Below are 16710 nucleotides of genomic sequence, written 5' to 3' on the forward strand. Positions count from 1 at the left end.
GTGACCATGAAGCGGGCCCTTTAAGGATGGGTGGGAATACACCAGGTGGAAAAGGAGGTCCAGGCAGAGGCAACAAGCCAGGGTCAGGGCATGGGGCAAGGAGTCTGAGCCGGTCCTGGAAGCAGGTGGTGCGGTGTGTCTGGGACCAGGGAATGGCTTTGGGGCAGATGGGGAGGGGGCATGTCCTTCTCATGCTCCCATCTCTATGCCGGCACATTCCAAACTGAACATAGCTTCCCTGCCAGCCAGAGGTCTCTCCTGGACTGGGAGATGTTGGATGACAGGCTCGGCGTCTTATTCATCCTCTAGTGGCCCAGTGCTTCACCCGGACCATAATAGTAACAGTAATAACAGTTAACGGTGTGAGATATTTACCACCTCGCTCTGTGCTAAGTGCGGTACACGCATGATCTCATTTCATCCTCCAACAACTTTGGAAATAAGTGCTGTTGTTAATCTCATTTTACAGATGAGGATTCCAAGGTTTTGTGGGGTTAGGCAATGTGCCAAGGTCACACAGCTATTTAGTGGTGGAGCTAGGATTGGAATTCAGGTCTCTGACCACAGGGCCCTTGTTCTACACTAACAGATGGACAGATGGATGGATAGTTGGAAGGATGGATGGATGGATGGATGGATGAATGGATGGATGGATGGATGGGAGACAGGGAGGAACTAAGTGGAGAAGGGCCTTGAATGCCATGCTAGGGAGCCCGAACATTATGCCAAGGGCCATGAGAACACATTGGAAGGCTGTAATCTGGGAAAGACTTGTCAGGTTAGGGCTCTAGAAAGATCACTTTGACAGCAGTGGGAAGTAGTTTCGAGCTGATGACACTTGAGCAGGAGGCCATTTTTCTGGTAAATCCCAATTCTTCCCTCTGAGAAGCTTTATTCCTTTAAGTGCTATGTTATTTCTCTTAGGGCAAGATGTGCATTTCTGTATACACATGGGGACCTTAGATGGAGGGGAACCTCAGGAAGGGGGGGCGCAGTGATGGGGAGACAAGTGGTCAAGCACTGAGTTCTGGAGAAGAGGCCTCTCTTACAGGGGAGCAGAGCACTGGGAAGGGAGGAGCCACACACTCTCCCTTCCCATGTTCAGGATGACAAGGCCCCCTCGGGCTTCCCGCCAGGCCCCCACACAGTGCCCCATTGTGCACCTGCCATCGAGGGAATGCAGCCAAAAGGTGAGGCCAGTGTTGCATCAGAGTGCTAAGCCCGGGGATCAAGTGCTGGGATGGCAGTGGAAGAGGTCTGGTCCCTCCTCTGGTATCATTGGCCTTTCCAGCCAGCCAAAGAGGGAGGGCAGGGAGTCACAGGAAGTGGCCCCAGGGGCCAGATAAGCCGAAGAAGGAAAAGCAGGGTAGCTGGAAGGACAGCGAATAGGTGGAGCTTTCCCCCCACCCCCACCGCCCAAACACACATGAAAGGAGCCGGAGAGAGGCCCCAGGCGTGTTGGAGACAGCATCTTCAGGCTGCGAGGGGCCCCCAGAAGGTTCCAGGACAGAGCAGTACTCGCGATGCTGCCCTGCCTCCCCCTGCTTCTCCTGATGGGGCTGTCTGCCGGCACTGTGACAGCTGATGAGGGACTGGCACTCAGAGCAGAAGCAGAGTCCTGGATAACCTTGACCCTGGAGGTACCGTGGGGTGAGGCATGGGTTGGTCTGCTGTGGAGTGGGTGGGAGAGCCCTTCCACGGCTGCCCGGACAGAAGGTTGTACATTGTTAGCCATGCTGTCTGACTCCCCTCTGCAGGTAGGTTCAAGGCCATGGCCCCTGGCCTGGCAGACATCCAAAGGGGCACGCATATATGGGAGCAACGGTGTGTGTGCGTATGTGTGTGTGAGTGTGAGTTTGTGTTTTATTTCACATATACTACGTTCCTGGTACTGTCCTAAGTGCTTCATAAATATTAACCAGTTTAATCCTCATATCAACCTTGTGGGGAAAGTACCGTTACCATCACCATTTCACAGATAAGGAAACCGGGGCACAGAAAGGTCAAACAGTTAGTCCAAGGTGATGCAGCTTCAAAAGCATGACTGCACATTTGTCCGAGGTCAGATTGGGTGTGTCTGTGTGTCAGAGGACGTTTTCCAGAATTTCCTTTCAAGGGGGTTGGCCAGGGGCGCCTGGGTGGCTCAGTCGTTAAGCATCTGCCCTTGGCTCAGGTCATGGTCCCAGGGTCCTGGGATCGAGCCCCGCATCGGGCTCCCTGCTCCGCGGGAAGCCTGCTTCTCCCTCTCCCACTCCCCCTGCTTGTGTTCCCTCTCTTGCTGTCTCTCTCTCTCTGTCAAATAAATTAATAAAATCTTAAAAAAAAAGAAAGAAAGAAAGAAACTCTTATTTCCTGATAAGTACTTGGTTTGATGGCCACTGTCTTCAACTAAACTGACCTGAATGCTGTCACGGGAGAGATCTAAAAATTAGGCACAGAGCATCGGTGCCGCACTGCATCTGATTGGGAAGACAAAGATCCTGACCTTGGGCAGCTCCGAATCAGACAGGGGAGCGAGGCCAACAGACCACATAGGACCAGTGCTGAGTGAAGGCTTTCAGGAGGGCAGATGGGGCACAGCTGAGCCTGGTTCTCCCAGTCCTGGGATAATCCAGTTGGGACCCTGGGACCACTGGAAGAGCCACAGAAGGAACTGCCATTGGTGGCGGGTTTCCTTCCTGCTTTGTCTGAATGTGGAAACGTGTGCAGTGGAGAAGACCACAGGGCTGACCGACCTGGGTTCAAGTCCCAGCTTCTCCACAGACTCTGTGAGACCTTGGGAAGGTCACTGCTGCTCTCTGGCCACCTGTAAAATGGGAGGAGAGGGAAGATGGTCCCCAAGGGTCTTCTCACGCTTTGACATGCTTTGCAGAGTCTGTGCCAAACATCATGGGACCTGGCCCAGGCCCAGGGAAGCCGGGCTGGGTGACGGGAAGCTCTCTACACAGCCACGTGAGAAACATCATCATCCACTTTCCTGGGTGCTGCTGGGCTTCCCACCCGTGAGCGCCTCCCCCTGCAGTGGAGTCTCATGCTTATTCTGTTTCCCGAGACATGGGGCTGGGAGTAGAGGAACCATTCACAGAAAAGGAGTGAGGTGATGGAAAGAAGGAACGAGGCAGTGCCAGGATGACCTAATCACCTCCCCAGCCCTGAGGGCTTCCCCACCTGTGGTCATCCCTGGAGCTAGGAATTTGGGTTAAATGCATAAGGAAGGCTTCAGGTGGAGGAGGAGTCTTTCCTGAGTCAAAGGGATCCAGTGTCCAGAAACCCCGCGGACGGTGGGAGAGAGGTAAGCCTTACTTAATTCATAAGTAGTCATTCTCTCCAGCTTGCATTTGAAGGCTGCCTTTTACCCAGGCAAAGTGCTTTTCATGAGTTTTCAGCAATGGGTCCAAATCTCCGAAGAGACTTTTCTGGTTCCTGGCCAGGCTAGGTGACTCCAGCCTAAGACAGTTACCCCAGCGCTTGACGTCCTGGGGAGGAGACAGACTGGAAGTGACTGAATCAGTCCAGGGTTTAGAAAACAATCCACTCCTAGTCCTGAAAGTCAGGACCAGATGAGCTGTGAGAGAAGAGGGGTGTCCACTGCACCCCAGCCAGGTCCCTGCTTGTCCCAGGAGCTCCAGTGTCGCCCCTGGGGAAGCAGGGGACCAAAGAGCCAACCCCTGATCCAAGCCCAGCTCCCATCCTCTTGGCAGGTGGCCTGTGTTACTCTAGGGCTCAGCTGCCTGTCTCCAGCCTTTCTGGAAAAGGAGACCCCGTCCTCCCCCCTCTCTCCAGACTGCCAGAGAAAGGGCCCCTCTTCAGCTTTCTGTGTCCCTCACACACTGTGTTCTAGGCTCTGTGCCAGAGCCTAGATGTGCCAGATGTGGAGCCAGAGCCTAGATGTGCCAGATGTGGAGATGGTCTAACGACTGTCACCCTCTCCACTAGCAAGCATCTCTTCCTCTCAGCAGAGCTGAGCAAGCCCTTTGGGGGCTCAGGTTAAGGCCAGAAAATGAGGCGACTTTTTGGCCAACATCACAAAGCCTGATAGAAAAATGAGAAGTACAATCCAGAGCTCTTGGCCCAGACTTTCACCCCATCAGCTCAAGGATGAAAATGTCTTTGCCCAGAGAAGTGGCTTCCACCCCAGGCCACATGCCATGCTCCACATGGGAGGCCCAGGCTGTGCGGTAGGGTAGATCCGGGGCAATGTGGGGAGTTTTGGGGGGGAAGAAGGCACAGCAGTGGCAAGAGTGGGGGTTCCAGGGAAGCACTCCCGCCCTGCCTATGGGGTGCCCACCGTGAGTTCCTCAGCTGCCCGCTCCTGTCCATGTTGGAGACATTTTCTAAATGGAACAGAACCCATGCTCTGGAGTTAGACTCCTTGGGTTCAAATCCTGCCTCTGCCACTTCCTGTGTGACCTTGGACAAGTCACTCACCCTCCATGAGTCTCAGTTACCTCATCCATAGAGTGGGGATAAATCATAGTCACTTCCTACAGCGGATGCAAAGAGTAAGTGAGATTTTGGCTGCAGTGTTTGAGCCTTTGAGCCAGGTGACCTGGGTTCAAGTTCCGGCTCCATCTCTTACATCCTAGCTGGTGAGCTTGGGCAAACTAATGTCTCCGTGCCTCAGTATCTTCATCTGTAAAATGATGACCGTACCGGTTCTTACTTGGTGTGGCTTCAGTGAGGATTAAATGAGTTAATACACAAAAGTGCTGAGCACAGAGCCAGGAACTCAGTAGGCAGAACATTAGCTATGAATGATTGTGTCTAGGCACTGTGTTGTGTAAAGAATGCACCAGGGCTGCATGCCGGCACAGAGCCAAGTGGCATGATGCTGGTGTCGCTCAGGCTGCCTGCCCTGTCCCATCTCCAGCCTCAGCCTCCCCTGCAGTTCTAACAATGAACTCTCTGCTTCTCCAGGATGGTGGCATTCACTTCCAGCTCCAGGAGGTGAAGAGGGGCAAAGCAAGCCAGTTTTTTGGGCTGATGGGGAAGCGGTTGAGAGGTGAGTGACAAAGGTGGATGCTGTCCGGCAAGGAGTGGTCCTGAGCAGGTTCAGTGACACCAAGCAGAGGCCCAGCTTCAAGCCCAGGCCCCCAGGGACTGGTAGGGGTCACCCGTGCCATAGAGTGTCCATAGGAATGACTGTCAAACCCCAACACTTTGGAGAGTTCATTATGCCAGGCTACAGGCGTTAAACTCAGGGCTGGCTCGGGCATGTGGGGGTGCAGTCACCCCAAGCTTGAGGGCAATGCCTCCCGCCCTGCTGGTGCCCTTGCCATCCATACTAGGGATGACTCCGGAGACAGGTGGTGAAGTTGGGCATCAGCCTCTAGATGGGAGCCAAGCCACGGGCCAAGCTTTCTAGTTGATTCTGTTTGGCTCAGATAGAATTATTAAAATGAATCCGTGTTCCCTGAGGGTAGTCTTAATGCAGGAGTCATGTCCTAGGAGCACAAGGAGCAAGTAGTCTGGACAGAGGGTAGTATTCTCCTTTTCATTGTCAACATTATATCTCTCTATATCTATCTACACATTTAAGTGGTTTCGGTGAGGGTCTGAGGAAACTGGCACTTGTATACCCTGTGAAGGACATGTTAGCATTCTCCATCAAAGTTGAAAGTACGCATACCTTTTACCAATAGTCTCACTTCAGAACATGTACTAAATAGAAATGCTATTGATGCATGAGCCTTGAGATATCTGTATCAGAGTATTGCCAACTTGTTTGTAATAGGAAGAACTGGAAATAACATAAAAACCATCAGTAGGGGGCGCCTGGGTGGCTCAGTCATTAAGCGTCTGCCTTTGGCTCAGGTCATGGTCCCAGGGTCCTGGGATCGAGCCCCACATCGGGCTCCCTGCTCCACGGGAAGCCTGCTTCTCCCTCCCCCACTCCCCCTGCTTGTGTTCCCTCTTTCGCTGTGTCTCCCTCTGTCAAATAAATAAATAAAATCTTAACAAAACAAAACAAAACAAAACAGTGGTTACATCTAGGCTGGGAAGTGGAAGTGAGAGAGAGAGAGTGAAAGGGACTTTAATTTTTACTGTACAAAGCGCTCATTACTTGATTCTTTTTATAGTGGGCACGTACTTGAAGACTGCTTTTGTAATAAAAAAAACATATGCCCATAAAAACAGAAAACCGACTTATGACCAAACACTTCTGGCCTTTGTTTTCTCCTCCACAAAATGTGTTCTGGACTGGGCCACTTCAGAGTTCTCTTCCAAATCCAACACCCCATGAGGAGCAGGGGATGGGGAGAGAAGAAAGAGATTTATTGAACACCTAGAATGCTCACATATGATGATATCTCACAACAACGTCCCCTTTATCACCAGTGGGAAAACTAAGGTTCAGACAGGTTAAAAACTTTTCCAAGGATGCTCAAGTGGTGCCAGGCACCAGTGACTCCTAAGTCCGTGCCCTTCGCAGTAGTCCACACTGCCTCCTCCGTTGAGCAGCCAAGTGGCCCGGCCATACGAGGACAATGGGAAGGGACTGGAATTCTGCTGACTACCCACCAAAGGCACTGAACCCCAAAGAGCCATGAGCCCTTCCCGTCTCACCAAACCCCAGGGGGAAGCAGTGCAGCCCTCATTCCTTCTTTCTCTTTCCCCCCAGGAATACCTCCTATCCAGCCAGACAGAAGAACAGGTAAAGACTTGTCCACACCTTCCGCTCAGCATGCTCCCTGGGGAGGGCTGAGTTGGCCTGGCCGCTAACAAGTCAGGGGGGTGGGGGAGATGCTCTGGCCGGGGGCACGCCAGGCTGGCCTTAGAGGGGGTGGGGCCAGCATGGTTTGGCCACATGCTAGGTTTCCTGGTTGTCTCCTCAGAGGGGTGGTCTGGGCACGTGGGGGGAGTAGTTGCAGGGATAAGGAGGAGACCGGATGAATCTAGTTCTGCTAAAGGTTCAAAATTACTTTGGGTCTAAAGCCTGGGATTGGAAAGAACTAACCAATCCATTCCCCACGCTGCACCTAGAAGGATCTGAAAAGTGCAAATATGAGCAGCCAGTACCCTGCCCAAAATCCTTGGTAAAAAGGGCAAAAAAAAAAAAAAAAAAAAAAAAAACCCACCAGAAAACCAACCAGCCCTTACCCACCACACCCTCAGTACTCTCTCAGGATCAAGTCCAATGCTCTGACGCCTCACCACATCCTCTGGGGCTGCTCTTACTGACTTGACTCCAGGCCCCACCTCTCCTTCCCCGACTGCCTGCCCTACCCAGACGGAGCTGGTCTCCGTGGCCTGGGTGCCATGCTGTCCTTGGCACCCTGCCCTGCCCTGCACTGCCGGGTCACATGGCCGCTGTCCCCAGAGCAGAACCCCTCCCACCACGGGCAGCAGCAGGTGGGCCACCTCCTCTGTACCCACAACACGAGCGGTTTCTGTCTATGAGAGGTACCTCCTAGGTATCTGTGGAAGGGAGGGTAAAGGGAGGGAGAATGAAGGAGAGAGAGGTGGGAATCAATGAATGAATCAGTAAATGAACAAACCAATCCACGGTTTCTCTTCAACTCCCAGAATGCTTGAGGAATGACTGCACTTACGAGGCCCCAGCTCTGGCTCTGGCCCTGCCCTGCCCTTTTTGGGTCCCAGGACAGCCTTACTCTGCTGCCTTCTTTCTTCTCCATCTCTTCTAGCTCCACCACCAGAGCATCTGCAAGGACAAATGGTGCAGGGCCTCCTGGGCAGGGCGGTACCATCTACAGAAGGTAGGTGAGAGCCTCTGGTGGATTGCAAGGGCATCATGAGAAAGCGACCAGATGCCTTGCTGCCAGTCTCCACGGTGGGGGCCAGGCAGACGGACAGACGGAGCAGGCTGCCCACAAGCCACTGGGCAGATGTCCCATAGAAGAGAGCAGCTGAGGCCTAGGGAGGTGGTCCCTTTGATGATCCAGGCTCGAGACAGCCAGAGTCCGGAAGCTGTACCCTCTCCACCCCCAGCACACCCAAGCACACTCTACACCCCGCCTTCTCAGGACCAGCTGAAGCCACAGAGAATCATGTGTGTTTTTTCAGACCCTGGAACATCCCCCTTATTCCCACAGTGATCAATGATTGTTAGAAAGTCATGCCTTGGTCTTGAGATCCTTCCTTTCCTCAGCAATCGTAAGTGTGAATCACTCCGGGAGGGGTCGCACCCTAAGCAGTTATCAGCTAACACCTTCTGGCAGGGGCCACAACCCCAACGGGCCCAAGGGTACACTCAATACATGAATAAACAGGCATGAAGGTAGATAAGCGACGCAGGCGGGGGAAAGATCAGAAGCTCACACCAGCGGCACGGGAGGGGGTCAGAGAGACCGAGCTCCAGTCGGCCTTCGCTAATGCCGGACCTCTTGCCCCGGAGTGCATCCTCTAGCAGGATGCCTTTCTAGCTTCCCTGATCGAACACCTGCTCCTTCCAATATAAGCACTTGGGAATAAAGATGGCAAGTCCTCTCTTTCCCCCCAGGATTCTTTTCTAAGTGTCTGAGCCATTCCATTCTAAGGGCCATGGAAGTCACCTCAGTACCCAAATGGAAATGAATGTCCCTCCACACAGAGTGTGGGCAGGAATCCCATTTTTCAGGGATGGAAAGCAGGTTGCCTGAAGTCACACAGTGAGCCAAGGACAGCCGGGGCTAAAGCTGGGTCTCCTGTTACCTAGTCCACGGCACCTTTCACGTCTCTAGGAGGGGCTTTGGGCTTGCAAATACTGGATTGCCACTTCCCTCCTTTTAGAGAAAATAGCTGAAGGCTGGCTCGTCCATGCTCTGGAGGCGCTTCCGATTGAGAACTGGGAGATATGGCAGATTAACTTGTAATTTGCCCCAAATATCTACAGCCCGAGTTAGGGAAATGGAGGGCCCAGGGAGGAGTGACTAGGGAAGCCCAAGGGTGGAGGAGACAGACAAGTCTCCTGAAACGACTGTCACGTACAGAACTCTTCCCAGGCAGAGAGGAGGAGGAGCATGGGTCAGAGTAAGCACCCCCACCGCACACTTCCCGGAGGTCGAAACCCCCATCTCCTTCCCTGGATGATACAGCTGACAGCCGGCCAGGCCAACTCTCTTCTGTGTGTGTCTCCCGCGCCCAACACGGGTGTGTCCCACCCGGCCTCACTGAACTCATTGCGCTTCCTTCTAGGACTCTCGGTCCCAAGCAATGGTGATGCACAAATGCACTGTTGTTGCAGTTGCGAGCTGAAGTGACCCTGCCCTCCCTCAGTGCTCAGCCCCCATCTCACTGCTAAGCGGGGCTGTCACCCACTTCTATGTCTCCTGTGCCTGGAACACCATAGGGGCTCAATAAACGGAGAAACAGTGAATAACTTCTTCTTCGGTACAGGGCAAAGGGCAGGATCAGTCTGGGTGCTACGCCCTGCCTAGTGGCCTACAGCGCAGCAGGCCGGGCGGGGGGCGGGGGCGGTTTTCCAGAATTGCAAAGGGAAATAGTAAACAGCCCTGGTCCCCACCCTTGGATGGGAAAACAGGCTTGGGACACAGGTGAGGAGAACAGTCCCCCCCTAAAGCAGACACCTTCTCCCTACTCAGAATCATCATCTCAACACCCCAAATCCCTGTGTCTTCTGACCTGGACAATTGGGTCCCAGGTCCTTCATCAATTCTCATGCATAAACTGGCTCTTCAACTCACTGCTTTGCTTTTGGGACACAGGCAGTTAGTCATGCTCTGAGCACTGGGAAGCGCTCCAGGGGCGTGAAGCACTTCCTGCCCTCAGGGAGCCCCCCGTCTGATGAGGAGACCAATGTCGCTGCCCCTGTGGCTAATGGGGCAGGATGCAGAGGACCCCAGGGTGCTTAGAGAGAGCGCGGAGGGCTGCGTAAAGGAATGAGCTGGGAGTGGGGTGGGTTCAGCAGTAGAGGACAAATTAGTGAATTCGCTCGGCTACATAACATTTAGCCTGTGTGTCCCTCTTTCCACAAAGAAGGAAATGGGTTAGACGTTTTTTGGAGTGACATCTGATCCTTCGGGAGTGGGGTGGCCAGCCTGTTTTAGAAGGAGGGGAAGTGGCCCTGGAGGACAGGGCAGGCCCTTCACCTGGGCGCCGGGGAACCTTTTAGCAATAGCAGAGACCACTAAGGAGTGGCCAGGTGTCCGCACAGCCAGCAAGATCCCTCTGTTTGCCCTGTAATGAAATAGCCTCTATGTTAAGACAGTTTGTCGTGGGCCCTGAATAAACCTCAGGCCTCCCAGTTCTCCCGCCTTACCCAGGGCCAGGGAGCCGCCCAGGGGTGGGGGCGGTGTGCGCCCTCTCCAGACACCACAGCACAATCCCCCAGGAAACGCACTTATTCCATCCATTCCCAAACCCCTCACTCCCGGGGCACCCCTGGTGCCTTCCCCAACTCACCCCACCCGGTGCTGTGGGCCCAAGAGGCGGTTCACCGTCATAGCCAAACTTGAGGGATCCACGAAGATTGAAGATTTTCTGCTTGTGTTTTAAGTTTGGGACATTTAAGAGAAACTGGGGTCACCAAAAATTTGGTGTTTCCTCTCGGTGCGGGCACTTTGTCAGGAACTCAGATGGCACTGGGAGAATTGAAGAAGTAGGAGACGTGTTTGTCCTTGAAGACCTAATGACCTTACAGGGGAGTTGAGATGTGCAAAGCCCACGCCCTGCTCTCCTTGCTCAAACCCACCACGTTCCCTCAAGCTTCTGGTTTCTGCACATGCCATTCTGGGCAATTCTTACTCCAAGGTCAATGTCTCTGTAACACCTTCCCCAGCCGGGAACTACCCATTCACTCCCTCCTCTGAGGTCCCCAAGCCCCTTGCACGTTCCTCTGTGACAACACTTAACATACGATGTTCTGATTCACAGTTTCTCTCAAGTACACGGACCCATCCCATTTATCTTTATCCCAGTGCCAGCGCTAGTGCTTGGCCCCAAGAGGTCCTTGGAGAGTGTTTGACAAAAGACTCAGACGTCCTGCCCTTGGGGAGTCTCTGTCTCTAGAGAGCCATACTTAATGCAGTACCCGAAATAAATAAGAGCAGCTACTGCTTATGGAATGCGTATCCTGTAGTTCTCACACTCACCGTGTCCCGACGCTGAACCCTTCACCTACTGCCCCAAAGCCACTCCTCCCTGTGGTGGGCATCCCCACTAATGGCGCCTCTGTGTACCCTGCCGCTGGGAATTGCCCTTCGCTCTCTGCTCGCCACATGGAATATATATCCCCTAGTTCTTGGTATCTCCAAAATCCATCTCAAATTCCTTCCCCCTCCACTACCACTGTTAATACAAACCATAGTCTGCCGTTGCCGGGGGGAGGCAGCCCCAAGAGACTTCCTTGCTTCCCATCTTACTGCCAGACCTGACCCATCCATTCTCCAACAGGAGCATGACCTCTTAAAATGAGAAATCAGGTCATGCCATCCCCTGCTGGCCATGGTTCAGCTTCTTGGGATAAACCTGACAGTCTCGTGAAGGCCTCCAAGGCCCTGTGTTCTCAGGTTCTTCCCCCCTCCAGCCAGGCTTTCTCGCAGGCCCTCACACACAGCAAGGGGCTGCTTACACTGGGCTCTATAGTTAGGCACTCCCCAGTGTCTGAGTGCTGCCCCAATCCCCCCACTCCTCCTTGGACTAATTCCTCATTGTTCAGGCCCCAGGATAAAGGCCCTTTCTCAGACAGGGCTCCTTCTAGCTCTGCTCACACATCTTGTCCTTTTGCCTTCATGGCACTGATCACAATTAGAAATCCTATGTATTAATAGTGGTCTCCTCCAGAATGCAAGGTCCGCATCTTTTTTGTACAAATGAGTATTGGTGTACAAATCAGGCATCGTGCAAGACAAATTTCCCTTCACAATTACTGTCCTCACTCTGCAGATGAGGATAAGCCATGTGCTCGAAGTTACACAGGAAATGGCAAAGCCAGGATTTGAGCCAAGGTGCCTTCACTCCAAACACCCATCCCCTCCCTACCTTACTTGGTCTACGCCATAATCATACAGGCAAGTCCCGGGCAGAATTAAGACTTCACAAGGAATTCCTTTTTAGCTGGGCCATTTCAATTGGTAAGAAAGAAACCCAAAATATATGCCTCCAGTGTACCAGTCTCTCAGGAGGCTCCTTCCAGAGATCATTTTAGGAAATGTTACTGTATCTTCCCTCTAGGAAAACCCCCAGAGGGAGGAGGTTTTGAGAAGCTCTGATGTCAAGAAACATACTGATACTTTTTAACTGTCTCCCAAGTTTGTGACTACAGTCTCCTTTTTACCCCTACTATTGTGTTCAATGCAATACATGGGGGGGGGGGGGGGGGGCTGCTGTTGAAGTGGTGGATTTCCCAGTAAAAACAGGAAAGGGGATAGAGGCTAATCCAGTTGCACTTTGAGACTAGGTGTCGGGGAATGATGAAAGCTACGTAGGCTGAGTCAGTTTATGGACAGACTTGAAAGCCAGGATCTGTGACCTTAATCCAAACCCCATGGATGAGCAGGGAAGTGACAAGCCAGGTCTTAAGAGCAGGATATTCTTCCCTTTTCCTGATCCACTTCTGTAAGGAGGCAGCTAAGATTCCCAGACCAGGCAGGGACTTCAGGAGCAATTTGACTGACAGCGAGACAAGCTGAATGGCCAAACAGGGCTTGAACTGGCTCCCAGGCTCCGAGGGTGCCATTGTAGGGAATAGGAATAGCGCCCCCTGGAGTTACACAGGGCGGTGGCCCTCGCCAGGCACATCTGGTTCCCAATCACAAGCAATCCGCTGATGGAACCTCTGAGGTCAAACCAAATTCCAGTTTTCATTTCAGAAGTTCTCTTCCTGCATTTACCCACTGCTGTGTATCGAATCATGCCAAAACAATGAATGGCTTACAGCAGTCTTTCGCACAATTCCTGAGGCTGGCAGGACTCAGCGGCATTTCTTTGGCTTCCCGCGGCGCCAGCAGGGGTCACCACTGAGGCTGCACTCAGCCCGGAGAGGGCTGGCATTTGGGTGCTAGAGGCTGCGGCTTCTTGGTCCTTCCCTGCGTGGTCTCTCTTACGCGGCCCTCACCATTCACAGTAGCTCAAGCTTCTGGTCTGGAAACATTTCTCCTGGTTTCCAACAGTCGAAGTGGAAGCTGCCAGAATATTACTTCTGCAACGTTTGATTAGTCAAAACAAGTGAAAAGTCCAGCCCACACTCAAGAAGGAAAAATCTCTTATTGGAGGAACACATACCCAGAAATGGCAGAAATTGCTGGTGGTCAGCTCTGGAGATGATCTGCCACGCCAGGTTTGTGTGTGTGTGAGACAAGAGTGTAGGTTTCTAACGACTTTGGAATAAATAAACGGTGAGCTGTTCCCAGAAACGAGCACCCAGTTAAGAAAGAGTAGCTTCTTGGAAAGAACCGTACTTGTCAAGGATAAAGGTGTTTATAGCTCACGGAGAACATCTGGGAGGAGCCACAGAGCTGATGTTGCGCAACAGGCAGGTTTGTTTTTTTTTTTTCTCCACTCCTGTGCACAAATAAACAAACCCCCCAGCCCCCAAGTGGTGGCAGCATGACCCGCATGGACAGAGATTGCACAAGACAGAAGAGACGAATGAGCATCTGGGACATTTGTCACCACCGGGCAGTCCTTTGTTTCCTTCTTGGTGACATGCATTGGCATTTTGTTGGAAGACGCCACAAAGGAAGTGGGCAATTATACTACCCCCAGCATCAGGAAACAGTCTGGAAGACGAGGTCATAAAAGTCTGTAGCAGAAAGTTCTGGGGCAAAAACCCGTGGGTGTAGTACTAGCATTCCAGGATCCCAGTGAAGAACAAAAGGTAGTTTTTAGAATTCCTAGCACACAGCACATATTTAGCAAAGGAGTTTTCACTTTATTCTAGTAACATGCAGAACGCTGGGCCACATTTCGTATATACCTGCACTTGTGAGGCCATGGAGGAAACAGAGCGCCACAGCGAGCCAGGCTTGCTCCCTTGGTGGTCACTCTGCTTCACTCAGTGCGACCTGTTATTTGAGCCTGCACACTCAAGCCAGTTTAGGGCCTTGGGGTGAGTGATGGCAGGGTTCATACCTGCTCAGGGAGAATTTGTTTCAAACCAAGGTTTCTTTCTTTCCTTCTCTTAAAGATTTTATATATTCACTTGAGAGTTTGGGGGGGGCAGGGCCACAAGCAGGGAGCCCCGTGCAGGGCCCGATCATGGGACTCTGGGATCATGACCTGAGTCAAAGGCAGCCACTTAATCAACAGTCACCCAGGTGCCCCAAACCAAGGTTTCTTATTTGAGCCCAGTCTAGTAATGGACTTCAAAGGTCCAATTTCCTGAACTGTAGACAAATGTGTGCATATTTGCATCATGTGCGTTCAAGAAGATCCAATTCTAGGATTCTTCTCAAAAGGTCAGAAGAGATAAAAGGTAGAAAGGATCACTGCTGAGAGCTACACTGCTTGATCCTGGCACGGCTCACACAAACCCTGCTTCTGGAATGCCATTTGGCTTAGCAATTGCTCTTCAGACAAAGGCAGGCAGGTTTAGAATTACACTTGAAGTTACTAATATACCTTTAAGATGCGTTGCGTTCCATTCCATTCCGTATTCCAGAAGGAATGTGTACTGAAAGCAAGCTGTGGTCTTTTCTACTGGCCTTTCACATGTAGCCCCAACCTCGACCTGAACCAACTGCCTTCACATCAACTCCATTCGAGGTCATTCTTAAGCCGAGGCAGGCAATCTGCCCAGAACTGCAGGGACGAAATAAAGCTAAGTGTCCTCTTGCTCCGTAAAGGGTAAACCATATTGTTACCAATCACTTGACTCACTACTCCTCCTTGTGAGAAATGGGAACAGACACAGCATCAGAGGCCTCCTGACAGCTTTTAGGAATGGGTTTGGAATGAGAATATCAGGGCTGGGGCTCCATAACCCAGAGGCAAGACCTCTAAGCCCCCAACTTTCCAATGAGAAAGAGGCAGAGAATACCCACCTTACAGAGGTGTGGTGAGGAGGGAAACCAGTCAAGGGACAGTGCTTACTGAACAGCTTATTCCTAAATCAGCAGCAGTGTCAGAATGGGGAACAGTTGCTGCTTCCTGGGTCTCTGGTCCCCAAATGCTACTTATAGAATCAATTAAAATCCCTTCTTTCATCTGAAAGCTTCCACCAGTTTCATTATTTTTCTTGTAATGGAAGCCACTAGAAGCATGGGGGCCTGTGGCTGAAGCCCGGCAACCTAACTAAAAAGGAAAGGATGATTAATCATTACAGAACTAAAAAAGTAGAGAAAGCAAATGGTAGAGGGGAGGGTGGAAGTTCTCAAGTTGGACAGACCAAAATGAGTTCTCTGCCCTCATTGCTGTCACCTTAGGCTCCCGGTCTCCTTCTGCCAAACCAGTGTGAATGTCTCCTGCACCGGGGCTGACGTGGGGGTCAGAGGAGGCAGGAGGAAGGCACCCAGCAGTGCCAAGCATATAGGAAGCAACCAGCATGTCAGGGCTCCCTTCATCCTCCAGATAGAGTAGGCGATTCCTCTTAAAGGATTTCGGGAGCTGGATCCAGAACAGTTCTGGACTTGCTCTGCTAAGGAAGGAGCCCAACAGCGGAGCTGCTCTCATGCAGGTAGAGTCAGAGGAGACACTTTTACACAAAGTTGCTAAGGAAGTAAATTCTGTGTTTCCATACCTGTGAGGGATTTAAACTAGAGAAATCTTCTTTTTATTTTTTGGTAAGGAAAGTTGGGTGGCAATCAGGAGTCTTGGGGGCCTGACGGTGCACAAAACTTCAAGTGCCCTGACCCCTCAGCATCTACCCGCATGGTTCATTATTACCTACCCCTATATTTTCAAAATGTGAGGGAGCAGAATTTCCCTTTGTTACAAATTATCTACAATGGGGAGATTTGGGCATACATCATTCTAACAGTATAAAAAGGGTATTTCTGTAACCTCAAGCTTCTCTCCAACCCAGTCTCCACCCCAGTAAGTGGCACACAAGACTCTAACCTTACAAAGGAAAACCCCGAGTTTATCCACCAGGATAGGTTCTCAACCCTACCATGGTGAGCAAAACCACCCCAGCAAATACAACTTCCAGCATCCAGCAAATACAACTTCCAGCATCCAAGGAAGTGCCGGCCCGTTTGCAGGCGCTGGATAAATGCTACAGGACAACGCAGCTTTCAGAAATCCTCTCAAGCTGGGAGAATCCATGACTGGGGGGCGGGGGGACAATGTTCTCTATTGGCAAATGAACTTGGGAGACGAGGAGGGATAAACCTGTCCCCACCCCACCCCAAGTATCCATTGTACCCCATTTATCCCAACTTCCTGCCGGTGCCCTTGCCCTTGAAATCACAGGAAAATGACCTTAAGAATGAATAACACTGAAGCGCAAGGCTGGCTCAGTTGGAGAAGCATGCAACTCTTGATCTTGGGGTTGAGTTAGGGTCCCACGTTGGGCATACAGCTTTAAAAAAAAAAAAGGAGTAATATTGACTTGTCATTACTATGCATACCCATTAGCGGCAACTAAGTGAGGCAGAGAATTCTTCCCACAAATTAGACAAGTTCAGAGTAATCACTCCCTCTATAGATAGCCTGCATCAGAGAAAAAAAAAAAAATCCCACAGCCACAAACCACATCCCTCAACAGTGCCCTCACTGCTGGGGAAAATAAACGCCAACTGTGCTCACTATTAGCGGCAGGTCGGCTGCACCCTTTGCAGACTTAAAGAAGAGCCCCTGAGTGAAACAGGC

The 16710-nt window shown here is 51.7% G+C and overlaps 1 protein-coding gene across 1 annotated transcript; it reads left to right on the forward strand.

Moving 5' to 3' along the window:
* Positions 1 to 1461: 1461 nt before the first annotated feature.
* On the forward strand, positions 1462 to 8974 carry TAC4 (tachykinin precursor 4). The gene is made up of 5 exons (XM_027624423.1): positions 1462 to 1640; positions 4918 to 5002; positions 6623 to 6655; positions 7647 to 7718; positions 8931 to 8974. The coding sequence occupies exons 1-5, from the start codon at positions 1524 to 1526 to the stop codon at positions 8972 to 8974; spliced, it is 351 nt and encodes a 116-aa protein (XP_027480224.1). The 5' UTR covers positions 1462 to 1523.
* The last annotated feature ends 7736 nt before the right edge of the window (positions 8975 to 16710 follow it).

The sequence above is a fragment of the Zalophus californianus genome, chromosome 16, assembly GCF_009762305.2.
Source record: "Zalophus californianus isolate mZalCal1 chromosome 16, mZalCal1.pri.v2, whole genome shotgun sequence".
NCBI lineage: Eukaryota > Metazoa > Chordata > Mammalia > Carnivora > Otariidae > Zalophus > Zalophus californianus.